The sequence below is a fragment of the Cydia strobilella genome, chromosome Z, assembly GCF_947568885.1.
Source record: "Cydia strobilella chromosome Z, ilCydStro3.1, whole genome shotgun sequence".
NCBI classification, from domain to species: Eukaryota; Metazoa; Arthropoda; class Insecta; order Lepidoptera; family Tortricidae; genus Cydia; species Cydia strobilella.
Genome location: NC_086068.1, coordinates 7,139,246 through 7,163,009, shown reverse-complemented (window position 1 = coordinate 7,163,009; position 23,764 = coordinate 7,139,246). Strand labels below are relative to the sequence as shown.

Here is a 23,764-nt window from a genome sequence, read left to right as displayed (position 1 = left end):
ACAATATATTATAACCAGAACCCCAAAGCAATACGCCAAGCGTTCCTTTTCCTTACTACTACAATGACTCATTTCTACTATTCAGTCGTACATATTAAAAAAGCACCACGAATACAAGTTTCATAGTTCATGACACTTTTGAAATTCGCACAGCGCTGCTAATATTCTACTATCTTTATACAATTGGCGTTTTATAATCACCGCGTAAGTTACATACGAGGTGCGCACAGTATCCGACAAACCCTTATTGTTTCACAAGTAAACTTTGCGTGTGAACCAAAGCTGGCGTGAATGATATAAACGAAACATAACATCAGTCAAGCATTTCACAAATAGATCCATTGCTTAATTCCTGTCATGCACACCAGATTTGGTATAGTAACCTATAGTGCGTTTCTTGCTACACCGATATGTAACCAACGTAAGTCATCCTCCGCAAAAAGTTACGATTGTCAATGAAATCCATTTAGAAATCGTCCATATTGACAACGGGCTAAGCATTATTTTTGCGTGGTAACGTGGTGGTTATAGAGTAACAGACCTGACCAAAGGCCGTCCAATCGGCGTTCGTTCGGTCTACATCTTGCCGAGGTCACCCGCGCCGATGTTGGCGAGGGTCTTCTTGATGCGCAACGCCGTGAGCCGCGCAGCCGGGTTCTGGTACCAGCACTCCTTCATCACCTTCGAGATTGAGGAGAGGACCTGCAATGGAAAGATAGATCTGGCTAAGAAACTGCTGACTTCAGAGGGATTTTTGAGGAAAGGGTTCCAAGCGACAGGTAATGATAGCTTGTTGTCTGCGTGTAGGTTTTGGTTTATCTTTAACGCATTTAATTAACTTGTATATCTTGTTCTCAGACTAACTTTTATAATGACTGCCTTTTATCAAAATAATATCTGTATCATAGGCCAAGCAATAAGAAGGTATAGAGGGAAATGCAAGGAACACAATTTTTAACTTCGTAGCTTTGTTTGGACTGGTTTGGAGATGAACATATCAAAAGTCCCCGGCCGTAACCCTGGTGCTGGGGGGGAGAGGGGGGTTTGAAGGTTCCATTTTTCGTTATATCTCGGAAACTATGCGTCTGAGCGATTTGGCCACTTATACAAAATTAAGTTTTATTCAGTCAAGTTTTTCGATATCTTGTATAGTTTTTGAGATATCCGCTCTTGAAGGTTTATTTAGGGCTCTCATTTTTATCTTGATTATCTACATCAGTAAAGCTGCTAGGCCGGGTTTGGTAACGTTTTCGTATAAATCGGGGGTGCTTAATTCATCTATGGTGATATGTATCATTCATACTCGCCTGACATCACGTACACTGGATATTGTCAGTATCGTTTATACTCGAAACTGGAATGCAAGACCAAATAATATACCACACGGTTGCCACTGCAATAAAATGGTAGTATGTTGGTATTTTTCTTTTTTACAAAAAAAACACGCTAAGGGCACAGTATACAAACGGGCAGTTAGACCCGCCCTGCTCTATGGATCCGAGTGCTGGGCCGTGAGACAACAGGATGAACAAAGAATGCACATAACGGAGATGAAGATGCTGCGCTGGTCGGGGGAGTTACAAGGCTGGACAAAATAAAAAACACGTACATAAGAGGCACCTTCAAAGTCGCAGACATTCGGAACAAAATGCGCGAAAGCAGACTGCGATGGTTTGGACATATTCAACGCCGTAGCGACGACTATATTACAAAGAGTGTAACCACCGATAACGCTGGGGTCACAAGAGGAAGAGGCCGACCGCTGACAAATTGGGCTTCGACGATCAAAAAAGATCTACTGACGCAAGGCTTGACGCCGGATATGACAAAGGACCGCCAAAAATGGCGCCAGAGTGTTAGATGTGCCGACCCCAAGTAAATGGGATAAGGCAAGGATAATGATGATGACAAAAAAAACACGCTAAGATAATGTATTTATTGGTAATATTAATCCTGTGATTTAAAGAAGTATTAATTTATTATCACATAGATACAAACCGTCCTAATAAAAACATAAACGTCCGTGATTTTTAGTCCCAAAGCTGATATTGCACTTGCAACACTTTGGGTATTCATAACATTTGGAATAATTTGTGTCGTTTTCAAGCAAAAGGTACCACATTGTCGCCTGCCATAAGGACGCTGTGACAGGTTATTCATATAAGGATACAAGCAATTTTCGTCCTTATAGTAAGCGACAATGTGGTACCTTTTGCTTGAAAACGTTACGTTTACAAGCTGGAGTTAAGAACAAACTCAGATATGTAATTTATAAATTTAAGTTATTATTTAACTCTAAATTGGCGTTCCTTTTTAGGGTTCCGTACCCAAAGGGTAAAAACGGGACCCTATTACTAAGACTCCGCTGTCCGTCTGTCTGTCACCAGGCTGTATCTCATGAACCGTGATAGCTAGACAGTTGAAATATTCACAGATACTAAAAACATAATAATATTAATATTTAAATGGGGCTCCCATACAACAAACGTGATTTTTTTTGCTGTTTTTTCCGTAATGGTACGGGGTTCGTACGTTTCGATTCCGACTCGCACTTGGCCGGTTTTTATAAATAGATGTATTGGCATCAAAACTTTTATTTTCATGAAAAAAAAAACAAAGAAATCGCGAGCGAATCGTTTAGGTGCGTTAGAGATGTCTTGATGTTAGTTGTCTGTTAAAAATAAAGAAGAAACAGCGGAAAAAGTTTGTACCATTTTTTTTGACAAAAAAACCTTAATAATCAATAGTGATGAAGCCAATATAAAGGAACATATTGCAAAAAGGTTGGCGAAACCTGAAATGTTTACTTGACAGTAGCATAAGAAACAGCTGTATGTAGCTCGACGTCATTTTTCTGTCATCGGCATTAATTGTACACTCCCTGGGCACAAGTGACTTTGACACTTTTGACAGTGACGTATCTGTCGTAGTTTTCTTGATCTTGAATTCCAGTTTCGAGTATAGTTAGGGTCTGAGCGCCACCGGTTGTCAGGGTTGGGGTCGGGCGGTATTCATTTGGCATCTACGCAGAAAGCTGCACAAGTATGGTACATACCGGGTCCGAATGCCACCGGTTGGGCACGCTGGGCCGCCTGCGCTCCAGGCACACGACCCTTCTCATATCCTCTAGGGCCGGGTCGGGCGGTACACAGTCGTGGTACGGGGGCTGGTACTCGTCCGGCAGCGCGCCGCAGCGACGTGCCATCTCCCATACGACGAGTCCGAACGAGTACACGTCTGACCGCTTGTACGGGTCGAACTGGCGCGTGTCCATCGTCTCGTCTAGCACCTGGAACGAAATAAATCGGAGTGAGACTTACAGAAGTAATATCATTGTACATGTCACACTTAATAGGGAATATTACGCGAAACTCTGCGTAGGTGACACAACTACCACAATCTGAGGGTCTATCGCTAATCAAGAAAACCGAAATTTCGTTATCTAACATCTCTGTCACTCTTGCATATTCGAGCGATAACGAGGCAGATAGCGAAATTTCAGATTTGCGTTTCCCGGTAGGTCCTCTGTAAACAAACCGCCTTGATGCATCAATGTCATATTTTATTATCTCTGAAAACTTGTCAAAAACCGTATGTACAATTTAATAATTTGATTTGTTCCCTAACTTGTTCGTATGTATAAGTTACTCTATGTTTTACTAAAAGGTTAGTGCTGGACTCTGGTGGCAGAACATGCAGTAATATCCCCTATTCTCAATGGTAGCAGTTAATAAAAGCGTTGCGGGCGTAGCCATGGTGACAATCGTTAGTTATCAGATCGATAATCGAAAAGTAAACTTGTCGTCCACATTTATCATTTCTATACATTTTTCCTGGAAAAAAAATACGCCTTTTTGCGATTAGTGCGATTTCCACACGATTTTTCCTTGACCAAAGAATTGCTGGCAAATTCCAAATGACATGAGTACATTAGTTTCGAGAAATTGATCGGTGCTAGTCGGGGTTAGAACCCAAAACCTTCTATTACGACACAGCGTACAAATTACAAAAACAATCTTTGAAGAATTTTTGAAGGCAGTGAAGTCCTCCGATCGTAGCCCAAGGGTTATTGACATGGGATCTGACGGGTGATTTATTACCGCCCGTGGCGCCCGTGGAGTGCACGAAATTATACGCCGTACCCTAGTCGGGAAAATAAGTTTTCTGTCTGCAAAGCGGGCAGTAATTGCGGCTTGGGTTGATATGTATACAGTCAGCATACTCAGTCTCATCAGAAGTAGTAAATTTTACTACGCGTCAAAAGCATCTACCATTCCCCAACAGAGATACCTGTGTGAACAATTAACTAACAGATACTATTGAACGCAAACAGTAGAGATACGTACATTTTGTAAACGTATTCGAGGGTAGCAGATTCTCTCATCCTACTTTTGATGGTGACCTTACCTTACTTATTTTTGCAATTATTGCATAAATAAGTAAGATACATACTTGAATAGCTTTGAGATTGTTGCCTGTGTAATATAAGAGGATCAGTCATATGTAAAACTTGTGTATTCTGAAGTCTTTTATAAATGCCAAAAATTGTTTCGAACCCTTTACCAGGCTAAGGGGTATATATTTCCCACATGCGGCACTTCAAACATGTATTCTATTTTCGATAAGTAACTGATTCGATTTTCCATTTTTGAAATGTCAGCCTGGTAAAGGGTTCAACTTCTATTTGCGTCATGGAAACTTTATTTACTAGAGTGAGTACGTCTAAGGAAGTTATATACTTCTAATCCCTGTTATTAAGTTATCATCTATTCTAAATGGCCAAGTTACGAGTAGGCCTCTACCCTCTGGTGGATCTCTTTTTGTTTTCATTTGACGAAGAACACGTTGCGAATATTAACTCGTAACTAAGGCTGAGAGGATATATAACCAAACGGAGACGCCTTGTCTGTAACTTTCTGTACAAAAAAGTCTGCCGATTTTTGCGGGGGAGGGGAACGTCAAATGTATACTTAATGTAAAAACAGCCATGTCAGATAAACGTCAGTCCATACATTGTGTATGACCATTGGCCGACTATTTTCGACAGAGGGGAACGCCTTCTAAGGATTGTTTAAGTACATGTATATTCTTAATTGACGAACCAATAACGTTTTAAAGTCTATGGTGGTATTCAGAGTAATAAGAGTAAAATGCCGCTTGCGTAATTTAGGAAGAATTGCTAGTTTAATGCATTTTTACTTTTATTTAACTACAAAGTTACTTTTATTGTCTTTTTATTTATAAACTAAACCACATTTTCTTTAAATACCGCATAAACTATATAATTCTTGATTACGATGAATGCTCAGTTTAATTAACAAATGTGTCGAAATCCAGTCAAAGGTTTTACTTTGTCGCTTACCATAAGAGGCCGTAGTCGATTTTAGAGCAAAAATGTAAAATTGATAGATTTAGTCGTTGAAATTATACACGTTTTGTTACGTAATATCTAAATAACAAGTATTGATTTCTATTAGCAAGTCTTCTCATCTTGCCTTTTAATAATGAGGTCGCGAGCGTGCGTCACCGGTAATGCATGAAGAGAAGGGGCAGTTTTTAAAAATTCATCAAACAATCATGGTGGTAAATTATACAAATTGATGTATAAGTATAGTTTCAGCAAATGTTGTAGATTGTTTAAGTATCAAAATTACGTTGAAATTAAGTCGATTTTCAGAGAAATTGTCACTTGTTTTGAAGTAATTTCTGGAGAAAATTGATTTTGTCTAACTTTCATTTACACTACTTCAAAGTCATAATAATCAAAATGTAGTCTGATAAACGTCAAGTACAGGATATGTGTAATACAAAATTACCATGTTTAGCAGTCCAAACTTTACGAAATTTACAAATAAGAGCGACAAAATCAGTGCTTTACGCGCGTTTACCTAAACGTCCATCAGAAAAGCAAACATTACTAATTTAGTGAGTCTGTTTTCAAAAAACTGATCTGATAAAAGGTAAGATAAGATGACCTGCTAATAGAAACCAGTACTTGTTATTTCAATTAGGTAACAAAAGGTGTACAATTTCACAGACTAAATCTATCAATTTAACATTTTTGCGACTAAAATCGACACCGGCCTTTAAGAGGCAAAAAAAAAAATCATATCCTTAAGGGATATGATTTTTTTGCTTTGCTTTGCTTTGCTTTTGTTTATGCGAATAACCTGTCAAAGCGTTCTTATGGCAAGCTACAAAGTGGGATTTTTTGCTTGGAAACGACACAAATATAATTAGAAACTCCCTCATAACGTATCTATTTACCATGTCCAATTCTGGATAACACTATACGGCTCAATTTACAAAAAGCAATACTTAGTAACAATCTCCCTCACAACGTTAATCGAAGCTGATTGGTTGATTGATAAACTATTAACGACATTCAATCATTTGTTTTCGAACAACAACGCGCGTAATGGAGGATACGATGCGTCGAGATGATAAACAGAATGATTACAAACGCAACACAGATAAAACCCTAAATGGTACATTTCAGTCTTATGTAACATTGAAATAAGATTGAATTTCGTCTAACGAGTGTTATTTGTTTTTTCACCATGCTGACTTTATCTTAATTATTATACGTAACGTGAGTAATAAATAATCGATCTTTTGTACCTACATATATCTCGCAAAATACGAACTCGTAGGACAAGTGAAAGCCGAATCAGCTGTATGTTTCAGAGTAAAAGCTGGTATATTTTTATACTTTTCAACTCTTAGCCATAGGTACTTTTGTACCCAATAGGGTATTTGAAAGTATTTAAAATAAATTATTTTACACTATGCATGAAATAAATCACCAGAATCTAATTTTAGTCAAAAAAAATGTTCGTGTCAATCGCAACTTTTTTTTAATAGCGGGAAAATGTATATTAGGTAATATTCAAAGCGGCGTGCGGGGTATATTTATGGAGAAGAGGGTAAGTGTCAGTGATACAATACGTGTCAGATAAGTGTCAGTCATGTGGACCGTTTTTCGAAGTTAAAAATGTACTAAGAGCTCCGCCTACATTTCGTCACTGTGTTACTGAAAGAAGCTATGATTTTTTTAAATTTTGAATGTTAATAATGGAACTGCAACGTGGGCACAGGCCAAGCACACAATAACACGCATTTTGCTATTAATTAAATTAGACTTTTGCTAAAACGTGTTATAACTTTTTAAAAAATCATTCGACGAAACACTGCCCTTACCAGTTCATCATTCTTGGATGAACATTTACATTTACAATTATGTATATGGTAATTTGATAAGAGGGTTTAGTGGGTAAGACTTGTCACAGAACTACTGCTTTAATTTTGAGCGTCAATCTTTAATGAACCTTAATGTCATAACCACACCGTCGAAATTTTAATGAAAGTTCTAAACTACTTACTGCATTTTAGCTCCAGGCTACTGTTGACATTCACCCCGAAAGATAATTCCATGTTATGAGATACGAAACACGGGCTATTACAATATATGAAATTCATGGACTACCTCCCACAGACTTTGTGTTAAGAGCCGTTTGGGAAAACATGCTAAGTCCGTCTAAGGTAACTGCATCGGCTTGATCAGGACAAAGTGTGACAGTGTCGTTCTACACGTCATATTTTCGTAGAAATTTGACAATGATGACATTACCATACTTTGTTATAGGGTATTTGACTGTATTTAAAATAAATTATTTTACACCATCCAAGAAACCAGAAGATTAATAGAGAAACGTAGCCAGCAGTTAGTTTTAGATACAATTTCTATTTTACTCGTATAAAACTATAAAGAGTAGTTAATTTGATAGTGACGTCACATGCTAGTGTTTCATATGAATACCATAGTAAGGAATAGTTGTGAATTAGTAGTGAATTATATCCTACTTAACTGAAAACTGTTGTTAAAATGAGGTACATGCGACTGATTGGTATTATGTTTAAAAATTAATCTACTTTCTGCGCAACAGATTTACCAACCGCCTGAGATATTGTGGTATACCTATACAATAATAGCCCACGTTTACATTTAGAACTGTCATGTTGATATTTGTAATTTACAAGAGAACGAATCTTAAACGTGGACAATGGACTGAAAACTGAAGCATTTCACGGGCTGTCCCGTACAAACGCATTTTATTTCGTAATAGAACTGTTTTCGGCATTTTAAGCCAACCTAAAGAAAGGGACAACGGTAGACAATGTCATGGAATGCCCCCAATATGTCCGGGTGGTCTCTTATGATCCATCTATTAAGTAAATCTGTGATGCAATCATGTGGGTGGGGTATCTATATCTAATCAGTCATCTTATTAACGTGATAGGCACTTTGATAGGTAACGCGGGGTACATAATCAGGTACACAGCGTGCGTTATGACAGATCTGGATATTCCTATACGTAAACAAACCAATTTGCAATTACGCGAAAATAAAGTCCTTTTGAAGGTCAAGAATGGCCGCAAAGTTCGTCTGGTGTAGTTTCGAATAAAGCCTAGCCTTTCAAAGAATGCATATAGGTACTCGAAATTATACCGCCGTGGCCGGGTGGCCTAGAGATCCAGAGTTAGCCGCGTACGCTGAAGGCGTCGGTTCGATTCCGGCCTCGGTTACTTTTTAAAGTATATGAGCATTTTCGAAAACGTCTTTTGGGTTACCTACCTATTTCTACTCAGAATCACGAGGACTATCGATTTAAAAAAGAAAAAAAATACAGTTTTGTGACGCATTTTCACATATACATTTTGTATGAACCGTAACATTACTGACGTCCAAATTTTGTATGAAATACTGGGGACAATTTTTTTCTTTCTTTTAATCAATTGTCCTTGTGACTCTTAGTAAGAAATAACCTAAAGGTTATATTTTACGAACAAAAGTAAATGGTATACTTTTTTCCGAAAACCCCCATATGACTATTTCTGTTTCAGTTTATCATCGACACAGTTAACTGACCATTGGTAGCCCCTACTGTAACGAGATAAAATCCACTAATTATCAGTTCATATGCCTCACCTCCGGCGCCATGTACCGCTTGGTGCCGACGCGATTAGTCGACGGCACGTCCACTGAATCGCTGGACACGTTATGCCGCACCGCCAGCCCGAGGTCACCGATCACGCAGGTGAGGTTGCTCTTCACTAGAATGTTCTTCGATTTGAGATCACGGTGGGCGATCGCTGGCTTGCCTGTGCAACAATAACGATAGTGACTGCGCGTCATTGTGTTAACGGAATTATTTAAATTTCTGGTGCTATCTGTACAGCGAGCTGCAAAATGCATGGGCACATTATCAAAGAATTCATTTATAAAGTAAGTAGTAAGTAAGAGTCAATGGTGCGCGCTTTACGAGTGCGGTCGAGTCGATGGCGCCGCGAGGGTATCTAACCTTTAGTGCCGACGATGTCCATGTGCAGATGCGCCAGGCCGGTGGCAACACTAAGCGCCATCTTGACTAGCGTGGCTGAGTCGATGGTACGCGCTGTGAGGAAGTCGAATAGTGACCCGTTCTCGTGGTAGTCTGTGATCAGCCACAGCTGTGTCCATGTGCCGTTGTCTGAACAAATAAAGTCGAGTCATTCCCATTTTTTCTTGTGTAACAATTATTACTTTACTTGACATTTTAATTTGTGAACTGTTACGGATTTAAGCAAAATTGTTATGTTGCAACACAAAATATTATGTGCATTAAAGGAAAATTTACTACCTAAACCGCAATAGTTATTATTACGAGTAGCATTACACCCGCGGTTTGATAATAAAATAGCACTATAGATACTTCCGCGTTTCGTAAAACCATAGAGGAAGTTTAACCTTTTAATTCGCAATGTAAGTTTGCATTTTTTGCATTTTTAACTAGAATCATTAGGACAATAATCACGGGATCTGGCCGGAAGTGGAATATTAGATCAACAGGTGACCTTTATTATCGGCTGCGATGAACCCGAGTATGTTCTCATGGCGCAACATGACAGTCTGGTATATCTCGGCCTCGCGGAACCAGGAGCACTCCTCGCGCGACGAGAATATCTTCACGGCGACGTTCTCGCCCCGCCAGCGGCCGCGCCACACCTCGCCGAAGCGGCCCTTGCCGATAATGTCCACCAGTTGGATCTGGCGGGCGATGGAACGTTGGACCAGTAGGGGGAGACCTGGCAAACCAAATTCTATGAGTATTACGCGTATACCTCCAACTGATCAAATATGTGTCACACACTAATTTAGGTTTTAATCTTTCCTGCTTGTGATAGTTGAGGTCATTAGAAGTCGACATTTTCAGTCGAGGAGCAAAGATCTTGTGGCCCACCATTTGTATGTAACAAAAATGATAAACAATAAAGAACTTTCTATTCTATTCATAAGATATTACCAGACTTGCAAATTGATTAGTTCGGGGGTTTCCAAACTGTGCAACGGCGTTGTTTTAGAGGAGTCGGACACTATTATGCTCACTTCGCTGGCTCTCGATTTTAGTACTATATTTATCTTAATTTACAAGGGAATCGCACAAAAAAAAAAAAGATTTCGAATCACCGTGTTAGGTTATTGACTCACCTGATCCAGAGCCAGAGGTCGTCAACTCAATCATATCCCTGATAGTAGCCGTTCCTCCCAGTATCGGATGTCTCGTCTCACACAGCGAGTCCTCGGCGGGGAACAGCGGCCTGGAGCCCAGGCCTCTCTTGAGCATCTTTCGGGACCTCTTGGCCCACCAGAAGCTTATGGCGGCGCAAATGCCCAGTACCATGAGGCCAATAATCCAGGGCACCACTTGCCATGCCGCCGCGGTCGGCGTCGTGTCTTTGGAAGAATAAAATGTTATTCGGGGCTATTACGTTACGATGTTCCACGTTAAATGCTTAATTCAGTTGCGTGTAAATTAGATATTTAGTAAAATTAGATTTTGTTACGCATTCTGACATACGAAAAACAAGGTTATAATTATAACTACAGTAATCACACATCATCAGTAAAAGCAGAAATAAGTCGCAATTTTATAAAGCATTTGAATTGACAGTACAGTAAATACTCCGTATATTAAAAATTGATATACAAATTAACGTTAAAATATCAAACACATGAAAAAAGTCTGATAATTGTAGGTTCGGATAAACTAAGTTAGCGTCCGAATTTTGGGTCCGGATAATGGAGTTTCGGATACTAGAGGTTCAGACAATCGAGGCTAGACTATAAGAGTAAGAACTACCTGAGTGTAAGTGAGTCAGAGGGGAAGTTGTTATTCTAAAGTTGTCGGAACGCGACCATAATGGGCCCCGTCTCCGCCGCAATTACTTCGAGTACTTTGGAATATTTCATGTATATAACCATAGGAGTATTGTACTATAGTATAGTTGGTCGAACCAAATTGTCAGTAAATAAGAACTTTTCTTTTGGGTGCTAGTACTAGTTACGACAAAGATAGCATGATTCTGTCTTTCTATGTTTGATGAGAGAGTCCTTTGACAAACTATAAGTACGATACCGGTTAATGATACCTATGTTTAATAAAAAAATATGAAAAATAATACTAATTAGTTTAGTATCGATTTATAATGCACAGTGTTATCATTTGTTCACTTACCAAACAGCAACAAAATAATAGAATTAAGATTAATAGCCATTTTTTTATTATTATTCTGATTTAAAATTATGAATGAATTTAAGACTCCTTAAAACATGTTAATTTGATCATTATCATTAACACTAATTCATAACAATTAATTCAATGAGTTTATGGATTTGTTTTTTTTTTATCGTAAAAAAAACTTATAAAACGCGACCCGGTTACGTTACGACAGATATAAATTACTAAATTACTAACCTAGTTTTTTGTATGTAATCCAATGGTAACACAATAGGAATAATCATTTTTCATCACACTCGCTCAGTAAATGTGGAATTGCACGCAGGCTTAGCGGGAACTATAGAAAAAGCGTTTTCCCTAAAGAGTTATGAAGTTTCTAGTATTTTAATTAACAGTTTTTTGTCTTTATACTTCATTTTTGTATCGCAAGTGTGATGAAAAACATCGTGTGTAACTCGGGGCGTAATAATATTGCAAACTCGAGTCTATAAATCGCTCCGGCAAGCCGTCCCGATTTAACTATACTCTCGTTTGCAATATTTAACTTACGCCCCATGTTGCACAATGTACTATTACATCATGTTAAATATCGAGAAAGTTCAAGTTCAAGCACAAGATAAAATAATAATAAAAAAACGTTACCTTTGCCGCACTAAAAAGAAAGTATAATTATTGTTGCCCTACATCCAAGCACTTCATGTCCTGAAGTTTTTACATTTTAATAAGTTTACACACTAATACACACACAATGCCCACCACAATGCGAAGCACACACAAACAAAACGAAGCAACTGTGAACATCATGCACAATAATTTTGAAACCGATTACCATGACCAATATACGTATAGGAACACATATATACATGACACTTGAATGTTATATATTCCTGCCGGACTATTCCCATATTTATTAAAGGGGTATCCCCCTTTTGATGACGTCATTACGCTGTATTAGCTAGCCTGCGCCACTGTCTCCTGTTTTAAGGGTCCCAAAAACATTACTAAAAGTTGGTAGCGGTTACCAGCCCGGATCCATCTCTTCGGCCAAAGGTTTTTTTATTTTATTTTATTTTATTTTAAGGTTCACCGACAGTTATTACATTGAGGCTTACATCTATTCAAACATTAATTACATGCTAAATGTATAACTAATTACTGGTAAACACCACATGCGAATAATTTAAAAGCAAAGTCAACGACAAAGCCGACAGTTTAAGGCATGTGACTATCATCTGTACCTACATTTTAAGAAAAATTAAAACTATGTATTGAGATAAACTAGCATTTAATGTATTTACGTAATTAGGATTGTTCATTTTTTATTTATGGTATTTCGAAAACCATTTCGAGATGAGGTTTTCAAATAGTTTCCGACATTTGCTGCACTATAATATATAGATAGAGTGACCTTTCTCGTAGGCTGAATGTGTAGTCATCGAATTAACTACTTATACTGTCCGCGCGCGAATTACGTGCACGGCTGAGGAATGTTACGAATGTTGGGCGTCATGATAGTGGTGTCATTTTGTACGTACAGACCAGGCGCGGCGCACCCCTCCCCCTCCCCCCCCCACTTCCTCGACCTCCGAATGTACGGTATTGTCGTGCGGACAGTATATACTTACTATGTCTATGCATCGAATAATAAAAGTTATCGAAGCATACGAAATAAATCCGTCACTCACGTAATTGTCAAAGTTATCATTGTAATATTGCGTGTATGTATATTGTTGCCATGCATTTTTTTTTAAATAAAATGTAAGGAATCGAATGGTACCATTATTTTTTCCCTATTTGGAAGTAAAAAAATTTTTTTTTTAAACTGATGTCTTGTATTTATTTATTAAACCCATATATTTTTTAAGTTTATAATATATTGCGATAAATTGCTCATTTTCTATATATTTAACTGAATTTAGTTATAAAATTCAACATTTGGAAAATACCCTATTTAAAACTATTCTTAATATATTCATAAGCAAATATCGTCGACAGTTAAATTTAATGAAGACTGAAAAATAAGCATTAGGAACCGCGTGGGGATTGAATAATCTTAAAAATTTCCAAGAAATCTAATAGATTTTGCATAAAACATTTGCAAGTTTTCATTTGATGAAATATGCGCGCAATTCATAATATTCACAAGTATTTTTATGAATAGGTACCCTGTAGAAATTAATCAGCTCCTCGAATTAGGCTGTTTTTCCACTAGAGATAAGGTGTGCTAAGTTTACAATTACATACCTATAACTCCTACAAGTATATGGACTATCACAAAATTCAAAGCCGAAAAATTAAAAAAAAAGTACTCAAAAAGAAACATTAAAGCTAAAAATCAAATAAAAACACGTGCAATTTATTACCAAATGTTACCCTATGGCAATAAAATAAAATAAAGTAAAAATGACCCACCCTAACCCCACTACACGACCTTATAGTCAGTGTCTTGGAGGCGTGTAAAGCCTGACCAGTAATATATGATCACGCGCCATGTTTCGGAATTTCACTGGAACTACTTTTTTCATACTATACTGAACTGTCACCCTATACATGAGAATAACAGCGCCCTTTTGACAATGATCATATATTACTAGTCAGGGTTTACAATGTTTTTAAAACGTTGGCTTGTAAAGATGTTTTTGAACTCGGCTGTACTTAGGGCAGCTTAGCTCTGGTGGAAAAGCAGCATTACCCTAAGTAAGTAAGTAATATATTATGATATTGTATGGCACTGGTCATCATTCAGGTTTTAACAGTTAATACCAACACTGCCAACTAGTTAGTTCACGTTCACACTCTTACCTACTAATTACGGAGATTTTGTTGATTAATGAAAGCGATGAAATTCATGTCTTGGTAGTAGAAAATCATATCGTAAAACAACCTTTGGTTAAACTTTAAGTTAACTAAATTTAAGTTATTGACATGCGATTAGTATTAAAGAAAAACATGCTATAGAGGAAATCCGGCGATGATCACGTTCGTTATGCCCAAGTAATGGTAGTTCGAGTCATACCTATGAATTCGCATTCGAGACGGCGTTGACATCCCTCCATGCCTAGTTATATAATATATATATATCCTTTAAATATAAAACTTTTAATAGAATAGTAAGAAAAACCTTTATTCCTTCTGTATATAAACTCATTTGGAACGACATGGTCCAAAGCTAATATACAGATTGCACTTAGGTTTTAATTACGATACAGCATCGTCATTTCATGGCCAAGTTAAATGAAGGGTTTCACATCGGAATCAGATAATAAGCTGGAAACTCGTATACACCTTCGTTATGACGTATTAAAGGTTCTCTTAAAAGTCGACGCATATATATTCAAGGTCAAGTCATAAAAATCGGTTTTTTGGCGGATATCAAAATTTCTATAGCTCTCATGTTATTTACGTGTAGGTAAGAATTGTAGAGCATAAAATTTGCGACAAGTTAGGTACCAAACATTTTTTCATACGATTAGCCGTTTTCAAAATATACGGCATAGAAGGCGCAGCGGCCAGCCAAACGCACTATAAAGCAAGGTTCGCTGGTAATCTCTGTGAATAATACATTCTATAAAGTGTTTTAATCGTTAAAAAGACACTTGTGGGTCACACATAGATTTTAAAACAAAAGTTGCCCCCGTTGTGCATATATGTAATGATTTTATGACAGTTTAATATAAAAAGGGTACCCCTTTCTTTACACAGGATTAATCAGGAAATTAAGCTTTATAGCCTACTTTAGGTATTTCTACAGAAAAGAGGTACATTTTAAGTAATAATAATACAAATGAAAATGTTTTCACAAGCTTTTATTTAACTCCCGATGTTCATATGTAACTATGAAACTTGGCTACAAAAGGCCATGCCAGGATAAGCTAAGTGAGTCTGTCCCCAGCGAGATTTGGCTTGTAATTTTTATAGATTGTGTGGCTCTACATAAACAAAAACTATAACGTTTAGGGTGCTCAAATTTGGCACAATAATGACTAATGTAAAGCCACACAATCTATAAAAATTACAAGCCAAAACTCGCTGGGGGCAGATTCACTTAGCTTATCCTGGCATGGCCTTTGCCAACCATTTCTCGGCTACTTAATGGTTTCAGATTGAGCTAAAATTTAGCATACATTATGAAAGACCGATGACAATGTAATGACATCGAGCTGATCTGTTGATGGGAACCGTAGCGTAGATGGCCATTGGAACTGTGTACGATCGATTACAATAATAACCTGCACGTACGCCGTACGTATACTTACATGGACACAAGCGGTTACTTATTTTCTACTGGACAGACAACTTTTAGTAGCTGTATATGATCAATAAAGGATGATTAAAAACTTTATAGAAGGTATTATTCACCGATATTCATGATTGACCTTGCTAGTACGTAAGTCTGATAACTACGCTTTCTGTGCCCTATATCTTAAAAACGGCTCGTCTCATGAAAAAATGTTTGGTACCTAACTTGTCGCAAATTTTATGCTCTACAACTCTTACCTACATGTAAATAACATCGGATTCGGAGCTATAGAATTTTTTTTTATCCGCGAAAAACCGATTTGTATGACATTTGACCTTGAATAACTTCTGACGATATATGCGTCGACTTTTAAGAGAACCTTTTAATACGTCATAACGAAGATGTATACGAGTTTCCAGCTTATTATCTCTCATTCCGAGGTTGACCCCCTTTCTAGGCTTATGATGACTGACCCATTCATGCGAATTTGAATTACTTCCATATCGTTTTTTTGTTCCCAATGATGTAACATTCAGGGACATGGACAAGACAGTACAAGAGCCCTTTTGTACCTATGAGGGCCTACCTGGCTCGTCGCTTCGGTTACAGAGGTCCGTGGAGCAGCAAAATACATCGCCCTTCTGACACCATATAGGCCAGTCCCCAGGCGGGAATACCGATTCCTGCTCCCAACATCTATTCAAATCAATAACATTAGAAACATGTCTAACGGGGGTGATCAATGCCGGCCGTCTAGAGGAAGAAATTTAGTGTAATTAGAACAAAAATAAAATATAAAAAAACAACTCTATTAGCCATGCACACTCGCACCGGGGCTGCGAAGACGCGGCGCTCATCGACACACCAACTGCGGTTATAATCAACCTCTGTTTGTGTTTCAGAATTACTAGGTAGATACAAAATCAAATGGCCATACGTCGACTTTGTCTTATCCGAGCACCCTAAGTCTTAAAAATAAGCAAACTACCTAGTCTTAAGAGTGACGAATTACCGTGTATGGATCAGATCAGATGCGTTTCGATCCACCTTGTATTAACCCCCTATGGATAAGCAGGTTTCAAGGCGGTTCCTGTACGGTATTACCTATTTGTATTGAGGTTATTATTGTACCGCGAAGAGGATTCTATAGATCTTTTATAAAAATAGAAGCTCAAGCGACAAGTGTGAGGCGCACTTTCAGATTTTGCTGCGAAAATTTAGCAACAAGTTTCTATCTCATGTGTCAATTTGTTCATTAAATACAGTCTTAATATGCCTGATTTACATGTTATATATAACCTCACTGAGCGTTAGATCTATTACATAACAATTTTTAGGGTTCCGTACCCAAAGGGTAAAACCGGGACCCTATTACTGTATATATACACCAGGCTGTATCTCATGAACCGTGATAGCTAGACAGTTGAAAATTTTCACAGATGATGTATTTCTGTTGCCGCTATAACAACAAATACTAAAAAGTACGGAACCCTCGGTGCGCGAGTCCGACTCGCACTTGGCCGGTTTTTTACAGCTTGCGACTTATACGGACGCAGTTTATCAAAGAAAAGTATGATAATTTATCAATCGGCAAATGTCAGATTGATGACAAAAACACTTTTATTGCATGCATTTCACAAATAGCACGAATGGACTAAATCACTAAAGGCGAAAGGCGCTCCGACCGACACATCAAAATTAGGATCGATGTATTGATGCCGGTTCCGTTATTATTGAATAAGTATTTGACAGGACAACGTGCAGGTTACAACAACATGGTATACCTAAGTTTGATTTTAAGTTAATTTGAATTATTAATCTCTCACTAGCGAGGAAGGTACGAGAGCTAGGGGGGACGAATGCTTCATCTTACATCGGACATAAATCGGCACTACTTTGAAAAAATCTCGTCTCCCACACTACTACTCAAAGTTGAAAGGCAGTAACTGAATGCATCCCATAAATAGATACCACATTTTTCTTTCGATTGACAGAACAAGATAGGTACGAGTTTTTTTTAAGTAGTGCCGATTATGGTACTAGTTCAAGCTGATATCCTCCCGGACAATGTGAGAATGTGAATGTAACTCGAGTGTCGAAATGCTGGGTGTCGAGGAGCGGTGCGTGATCGCAGCGCAGAGACCGCGCGCGTAGCCGCGGCACCCGGTTCACTAGAGTACGGTTAGGAGTCTCTGTGTACCGGCAAGCGGTGCGGTTAGCGTCACGGGCGCTTGCCTACCTGGAGGCTTCGGCTGCAGCTGCGGACGCATATCGCGATTGCACATGTCACGACTGTCACAACATTGTATGACCACGGACTCATTTTTAGCCTTCGTCGTGGAGCAACCGAAGGGGTGCTCCGGCGGTATCAGTGCTCTACGGTCCATACAGCTGCGTCGCGGGGAAGCCAGAAATCATGTTTAGTAGGTTAAAGCGAAAACCATGGCACACTCGGAAAATAGTTTTTGTTAAAGACGGCACATCATTCAAAACTAACGGGCCGGCCCGGATACTTAGTAGATAGGTACATATTCTAATCAGGAAGCGATGTTAGAATTGGCATCTCAACACAAAACTTATAGGAAATGACGATGCAATTATGATTCTAATAGTACATAAAAAACAAACTCAAAATCGGCATTTTCAAGAAGTCACACGGCCTGGAGGAGCTTACCCGTGAGAGGGGCGGAGCGTTGGCTCGCTATTCGCTCTTTGGAAATCTCATCGGAATTGCAGAAATCGGTCTTACAGCAATAATTACTTGGACTCCTGCATGGTAGCGGGTCGTCCGGGGGTAAGCCATTTAAACAGCTTTTGGACACCTCGCTATAGGCCAACCATTACATTAAACACGTGTTACAGTGCACAAGCCACATCTATCAATTGCAGGTTTGTGTTGATATTTATTGCCAATGGTTTGTATATTTGTAAATAATTTTGATTAGATTAGTACCTTTAAGAGATCAAGATAAAATTCAAATAGTGATTTTTAGTTGAGTTGAGACCCAGTATAAATTTGGAATAACACAACCATATTGTTGGTGAGCACTGAATGTACGTGTGGCAACTCACCGGTATTCGTATTTCTCGACGCCGTCCTTGAGCGTGGTGGAGGCGAAGCAGAAGCCGTCGGTCTCGCAGGTCTCGTTCTGGCAGCTGGGGCCCGTTGTATCGCAGTAACATTTTAAGCCTGACCAAATCCAAATAGGTTTCAATTAGAATATCTATAGATTTGTTTAGCCTTGTTAAACAGACAAGTAAGATTCTTATTAGATATTTTTTATATTTTAAAACAACATTTAAACTTTTCCATTACCTATAACAAAGTTTTGACTCTTATGGATTAATGGTGTTATTCATAAATCATAAACGCGCTTCAAGCCTTCATTAGCTATTAATTGTTTGTCATAATCTGTCATTTTGACTTAGGTATGTATATGTAAAAAAGGGAAAAAACATAAATTGACTAGGTAATTGTTATTGAGGCTTGTAAAGTTTTATGAATTAAGGGGTAAGGAATTATTTAATTAATCCTACAAGCAATATTTAAATTTCTTGAATTTATACTTCAGAGCCAAATGGCTAATTAGTAGAATTCACTTTAAGACCAGACACTATGCCATCTGACATTGTTTTTATTTCATTTTAAGTTTGCATTTTGTCTTTCTTTATTTTCTCTAAAAAGCTACAAAAATGGCTTTAATCACAACAGTTGTATACTGCCGTGACTAAATCTAAAATAAACACACAACCCACACCTCAGGGTACTGTAGACACTGACCTACAATCCTGCTATATTGAAATAGTAAGCATCATGTTGCATGTATGTGCTTGTCAGTATGTCAATCAAGTCTGCACTGCAGGTATACATGAATATCTTGACACAGGCAAGGTCGCATTCATCTGAATACATGTATCTTGATAACAGGAGCATGTTTAAATGAAATATTCCTTTTTATTATTGAAGAAATTGATTTTTCCGGCAAAAATAAGTATTGTCAATAGCCAATTCTGTACCAAATCAGTAATTTGTCATTGAACTCTTGTATCACAGCTCTTAAACATTACTGAGAGCTATGTTACAAATTTATATTCAGTTTCAACTGTCCCGAAGCCATAATGAACTCTAGTGAGTTAAATTTTTCCCGCTTCCTGATTTTTAATTGAGCTGGAATTTTGCATACTTATGTAACTTTATTCTACATTCTGGTTCAGAACTGAAAATGTAAGGTTTAGGTACAGATGCCCGATTAATATCATCACTATGTTAATATAACAGATTGATTGCCCAAATTTATCAACTACTCGATTTGATTACAAAATTGTTACAAAACTAGATATTGTTAATGAATTAGCCAATTGAACTATTATTTTCGTATGTAGGATATAAAAACAGATCTTAAATTTAAAGCACACAAAACTGGCTCAAATAAAAAAATAATACAAAGCAAAAAACTCTACAGTTCATATTTCATATGCTAAATTGCAACAATATAAGTTAAGTAATAAAGCACTGCATGTTAAAACATATGAAGTGTCAGTATATTTCTATACAAACCTAAAAGGTATGGATGTTAGACACATTAATAATTATGTGGCGACATACATGTTACTGTGCCATACACCAAAATTCATTTTCAGTTTTTTATCATTATTGAGAAGATGAATAATAGGAACACTGTGAGAGGTGTATTAAAAAAAAACCTGAGTAAATAATAAAGTATTCAGGTGACGAGTATATTCCAGAAACAAATTGTGATGTTATATAATTATATATTGTAGTCCCAAGTATATATGAGAACAGAATGTGATGATATTAATGCTTCTGAAAAGAGGAAAACTCTTAATACAGTTTTGCATTGGCAAATGGAATCACAGTAATAATTGCAACTTTCATTTTTATTTACAAAACAAACAACATGTATGTTGGTACAGCATTTGTTAGACAAACTAATTAATTAAATTTAGAAGTTTAACTGTACATTGGTCATTATTTACAATATATTTTGGTCAGACTTAATTTATGCATGGAATTAAGGTTATTTCTGAACACGACGGGCAACTAAAATATAAAGATGCATATGTCAGACATACGCACGCGAATGCCACAATCAGCTCATAACTTGTTTCTTGCAGCGGCGACCGTGATTGACCATAATTTCGTTAGCCTAGCCTCTTTGTAGCCTATCTATAAAAACATACCTACTACTGTATATATAGAATATAATTTTATCTTAAGAGCGTCGAAAACATTTACCTTCTACAGGGTCCAGCTTGCGATAAACCACGAATAACAGCAGCAGCAACCACTTTCGGCAAATATAGTTATGCATGATCACATTATTTGATTGAAACATTACAGTCTAATGTCCAGACACGACAAAACACATATTATTGAAGCACGACAAAACAGCAATACGGCCATTGATGTCTAATAGGAACATGGCATATTAGTATATTACACATTAACTGTCTCGATTGTTTGCGTATGAGCGGAATTACGCTGGTCCAACACATTAACTACCGAAAATACTTTTATAAAAACAACTTGTAAAATCAATGTGAAAGAATTTCCTTGATAGACGGGTGGCCTCTGCGGTGAAGTGAATGAATGAATAATATGAATACCTATAGTCCTATAGTCAGATATATATATAGGTATGAGCAAGGTATGAGTATGAGTATAGTATACAATACACTTGTACACGGAACGTGACGGAACGAATGAAAACACCAAAACATAGATGGTAGGATCCTATAGATGTGCTATTTGCGTGCGCCCGTGAGGGACAAAACATACGCAATGCGACAATATGATTGGTCGAGTAGATTTGTAGCCCACCATAAACCATACTAAATTTACGGTGGGGAATTAAAAAAAGTGAGACTGTGACAAGGACAAACAATAACAGCGCTTTCTCTGCTACTCCTAGTGAGATACATAAGACTACCCCGTTCGGGCCGTTCGGTCATTTCCCCCCACCCCTCATGCCCGATCCAGTTCCAGTTATACTAGATTCAAGTATATTCACCATGAATTAATTTTCTCAGGCTACCATCCCCCCACACAGTCCTACCGCTCTAATTGCCCTAGATGCAATAGAGCCCAAGTCAGGTTAAAAAAAAAAAAAAAAACAATGAATTAATGTTTTGTCCCTCACGGGCGCACGCGTATAGCTGATCTGTGTAATGCTATGTCTAATGCAAAGAGTAGTATAATATATAGGGTCTAATGATACTACTCTTTGGTCTAATGTCTATGAGATTCACAGATTATTACTAAGCCCGCACCAGACTACCAGAGGCGTATTTACATATTTGGCGCCCCGGGCCATTGGACCTCTGCCGCCCTCCAATGCCCCATGAAATAAACACAAAAGCATATTTTTTTCTCAGTGCCTTTCTGCAGAGCTTGGAATCAAACCTATAGCCAATTGTCAGCGATGCCGACGGCCGAGCTCTGCATAAGGCCGGAGACCCGGAGCGTCCGATAGCGTTGTACTGCCCTGTGTGGCCGAACTGCAGAAGAACAGAGCCTAAAGCACTGCTAAGGGAGCCTGAAAGGCTACGAATATGATAAAAGTTTTCTGCGGACCCAAGAGACTTAAAGGGCGAGCTTCAGTGGAGCTGAGCTGGGACAAAAACCTATGGCCAAGACGAGCTCTGCATAGTGATAAAGTCCCGGATCGTCCAATTGCGGCGCTCTTCCGCGCAAAGCCAAAGGTCGAGGTGGGAAAAATCTGTGTTTGGGATTGGAACAATGACCACGTTAAAGTGACACCAAAGGCCGAGCTCCGCATAAAGAGCGTCCATGCAAGGTCGAAGACCGAGCTGGAGGAGAGGAGAGCTATTGGAATTGGCTTGGAACTTGGAACCAATGTGATCTCGGCTCTCCTGCTACTCGACTTTTGGCGTTCGCTCAAATTAAAACGAAGGCGCGACTTGCTGGAAATTCAGGAATACTTCGGGTCTTCTGGAAAGCGCGACTTTTAAGCTTTTCAGGGCTCGCAATCTGACCTTTTAGTCCGCCATAATTTTTATGAAGGTCTTCGTTTTAAGGCCAGGTCGCAATTCTTAACAGATTCTCGTGAAATTTTGTGACAAGATTCTATGATTAAATTTTTTTTTGTCGATCCAGTTTGAGGAAATTTTTCAAAATGCGGAAATTGGCATAAAGGACTTAAAAGCGCCTATCTATATGGCGCTTAAGGCCATTGTGGGTTCACTCTGATAACGACTCAACGAACTAAGTATTTTTCACTTTTACATTTTATAAGCTTAACGCGAGGTCTACAGCTAACAGAGCCACTAGTAATAACAATGTAAATTGGGTCGTAACTATAATAGCGGCTCTGCAGCATCTCGGCATTACGTGGTGCGCTCCCTTTGGCATTCTAGGGTCTATAGCTCAATACCCTGCTTGCGGTCCGTCTGTTTGTTTTTTTAACTATACACCTTATGTTTCCCTTCGGGCTCTGCTGTCCAGTATCTCGGTCTCCTTGCCTTGCTGTTCACCTTTGAAACAACTAACCATGTCGTGTCGTGTCCGAACTCTAATTTTATTCAATAACACTAGGTATTATAAGATCTACCTTTCAATATGATTTTTGCGTATATTGATCAGTGTTTTGCTGAGAAATTAACCACTAAATGAATGATGCGAAATTTAGAACCCACTAAAAAAAACGCGCTTAGTTTTTTGTGCTAGGCTCCGACTGACCCGTTTGCCAAGTCCCTGGTCTCTCCTCCTCTCTCCTCTGAATTCTATACTCAATAGTTATAGTGTTAATAGTGTACGGTTTTCGGTTGACGTCGGCGTCAGCATCTGGACGCCGTGCGCCACAGAGGTACGGACGTCATACAAAAACGCGCCTCGCGCGCTCGATGCCTTTAGTTACCGTAGGAAGTATAGCGACTGCTGACGCAATGGCAAGCGTCTAGACGTCGTTCACGGCGTTAATGCTGA

The 23,764-nt window shown here is 38.3% G+C and overlaps 1 protein-coding gene across 2 annotated transcripts; it reads right to left on the bottom strand.

The window, feature by feature from the left end:
• Nucleotides 1-229: 229 nt before the first annotated feature.
• Nucleotides 230-21,395, bottom strand: LOC134755122 (TGF-beta receptor type-1). Of its 2 annotated transcripts, none has more exons than XM_063691598.1 (9): nucleotides 21,056-21,395; nucleotides 18,871-18,988; nucleotides 18,038-18,189; nucleotides 10,529-10,774; nucleotides 9,895-10,125; nucleotides 9,363-9,530; nucleotides 8,990-9,162; nucleotides 3,056-3,289; nucleotides 230-702 (listed from the first exon to the last, which is right to left on the bottom strand). In XM_063691598.1, exons 1-9 carry the CDS (start codon nucleotides 21,153-21,155, stop codon nucleotides 577-579), a joined length of 1,548 nt encoding a protein of 515 aa, XP_063547668.1. In that variant the 5' UTR covers nucleotides 21,156-21,395; the 3' UTR covers nucleotides 230-576. The 2 variants fall into 2 exon arrangements, with proteins under 2 accessions (XP_063547668.1, XP_063547669.1); XM_063691599.1 differs by lacking the exon at nucleotides 18,038-18,189 and adding an exon at nucleotides 16,385-16,494.
• Between the last annotated feature and the right edge of the window lie 2,369 nt (nucleotides 21,396-23,764).

Bases quoted from the DNA above. Each gene is read 5' to 3' on its own strand.
- LOC134755122 (XM_063691598.1), bottom strand. From the start codon at position 21,155: ATGTTTCAATCAAATAATGTGATCATGCATAACTATATTTGCCGAAAG. The intron at 10,126-10,528 runs GTGAGTCAATAA...TTGGTTTGCCAG, and splicing joins GACCTCTGGCTCTGGATCAG to GTCTCCCCCTACTGGTCCAA. The intron at 3,290-8,989 runs GTGAGGCATATG...ATTTCGTTCCAG, and splicing joins AGCGGTACATGGCGCCGGAG to GTGCTAGACGAGACGATGGA.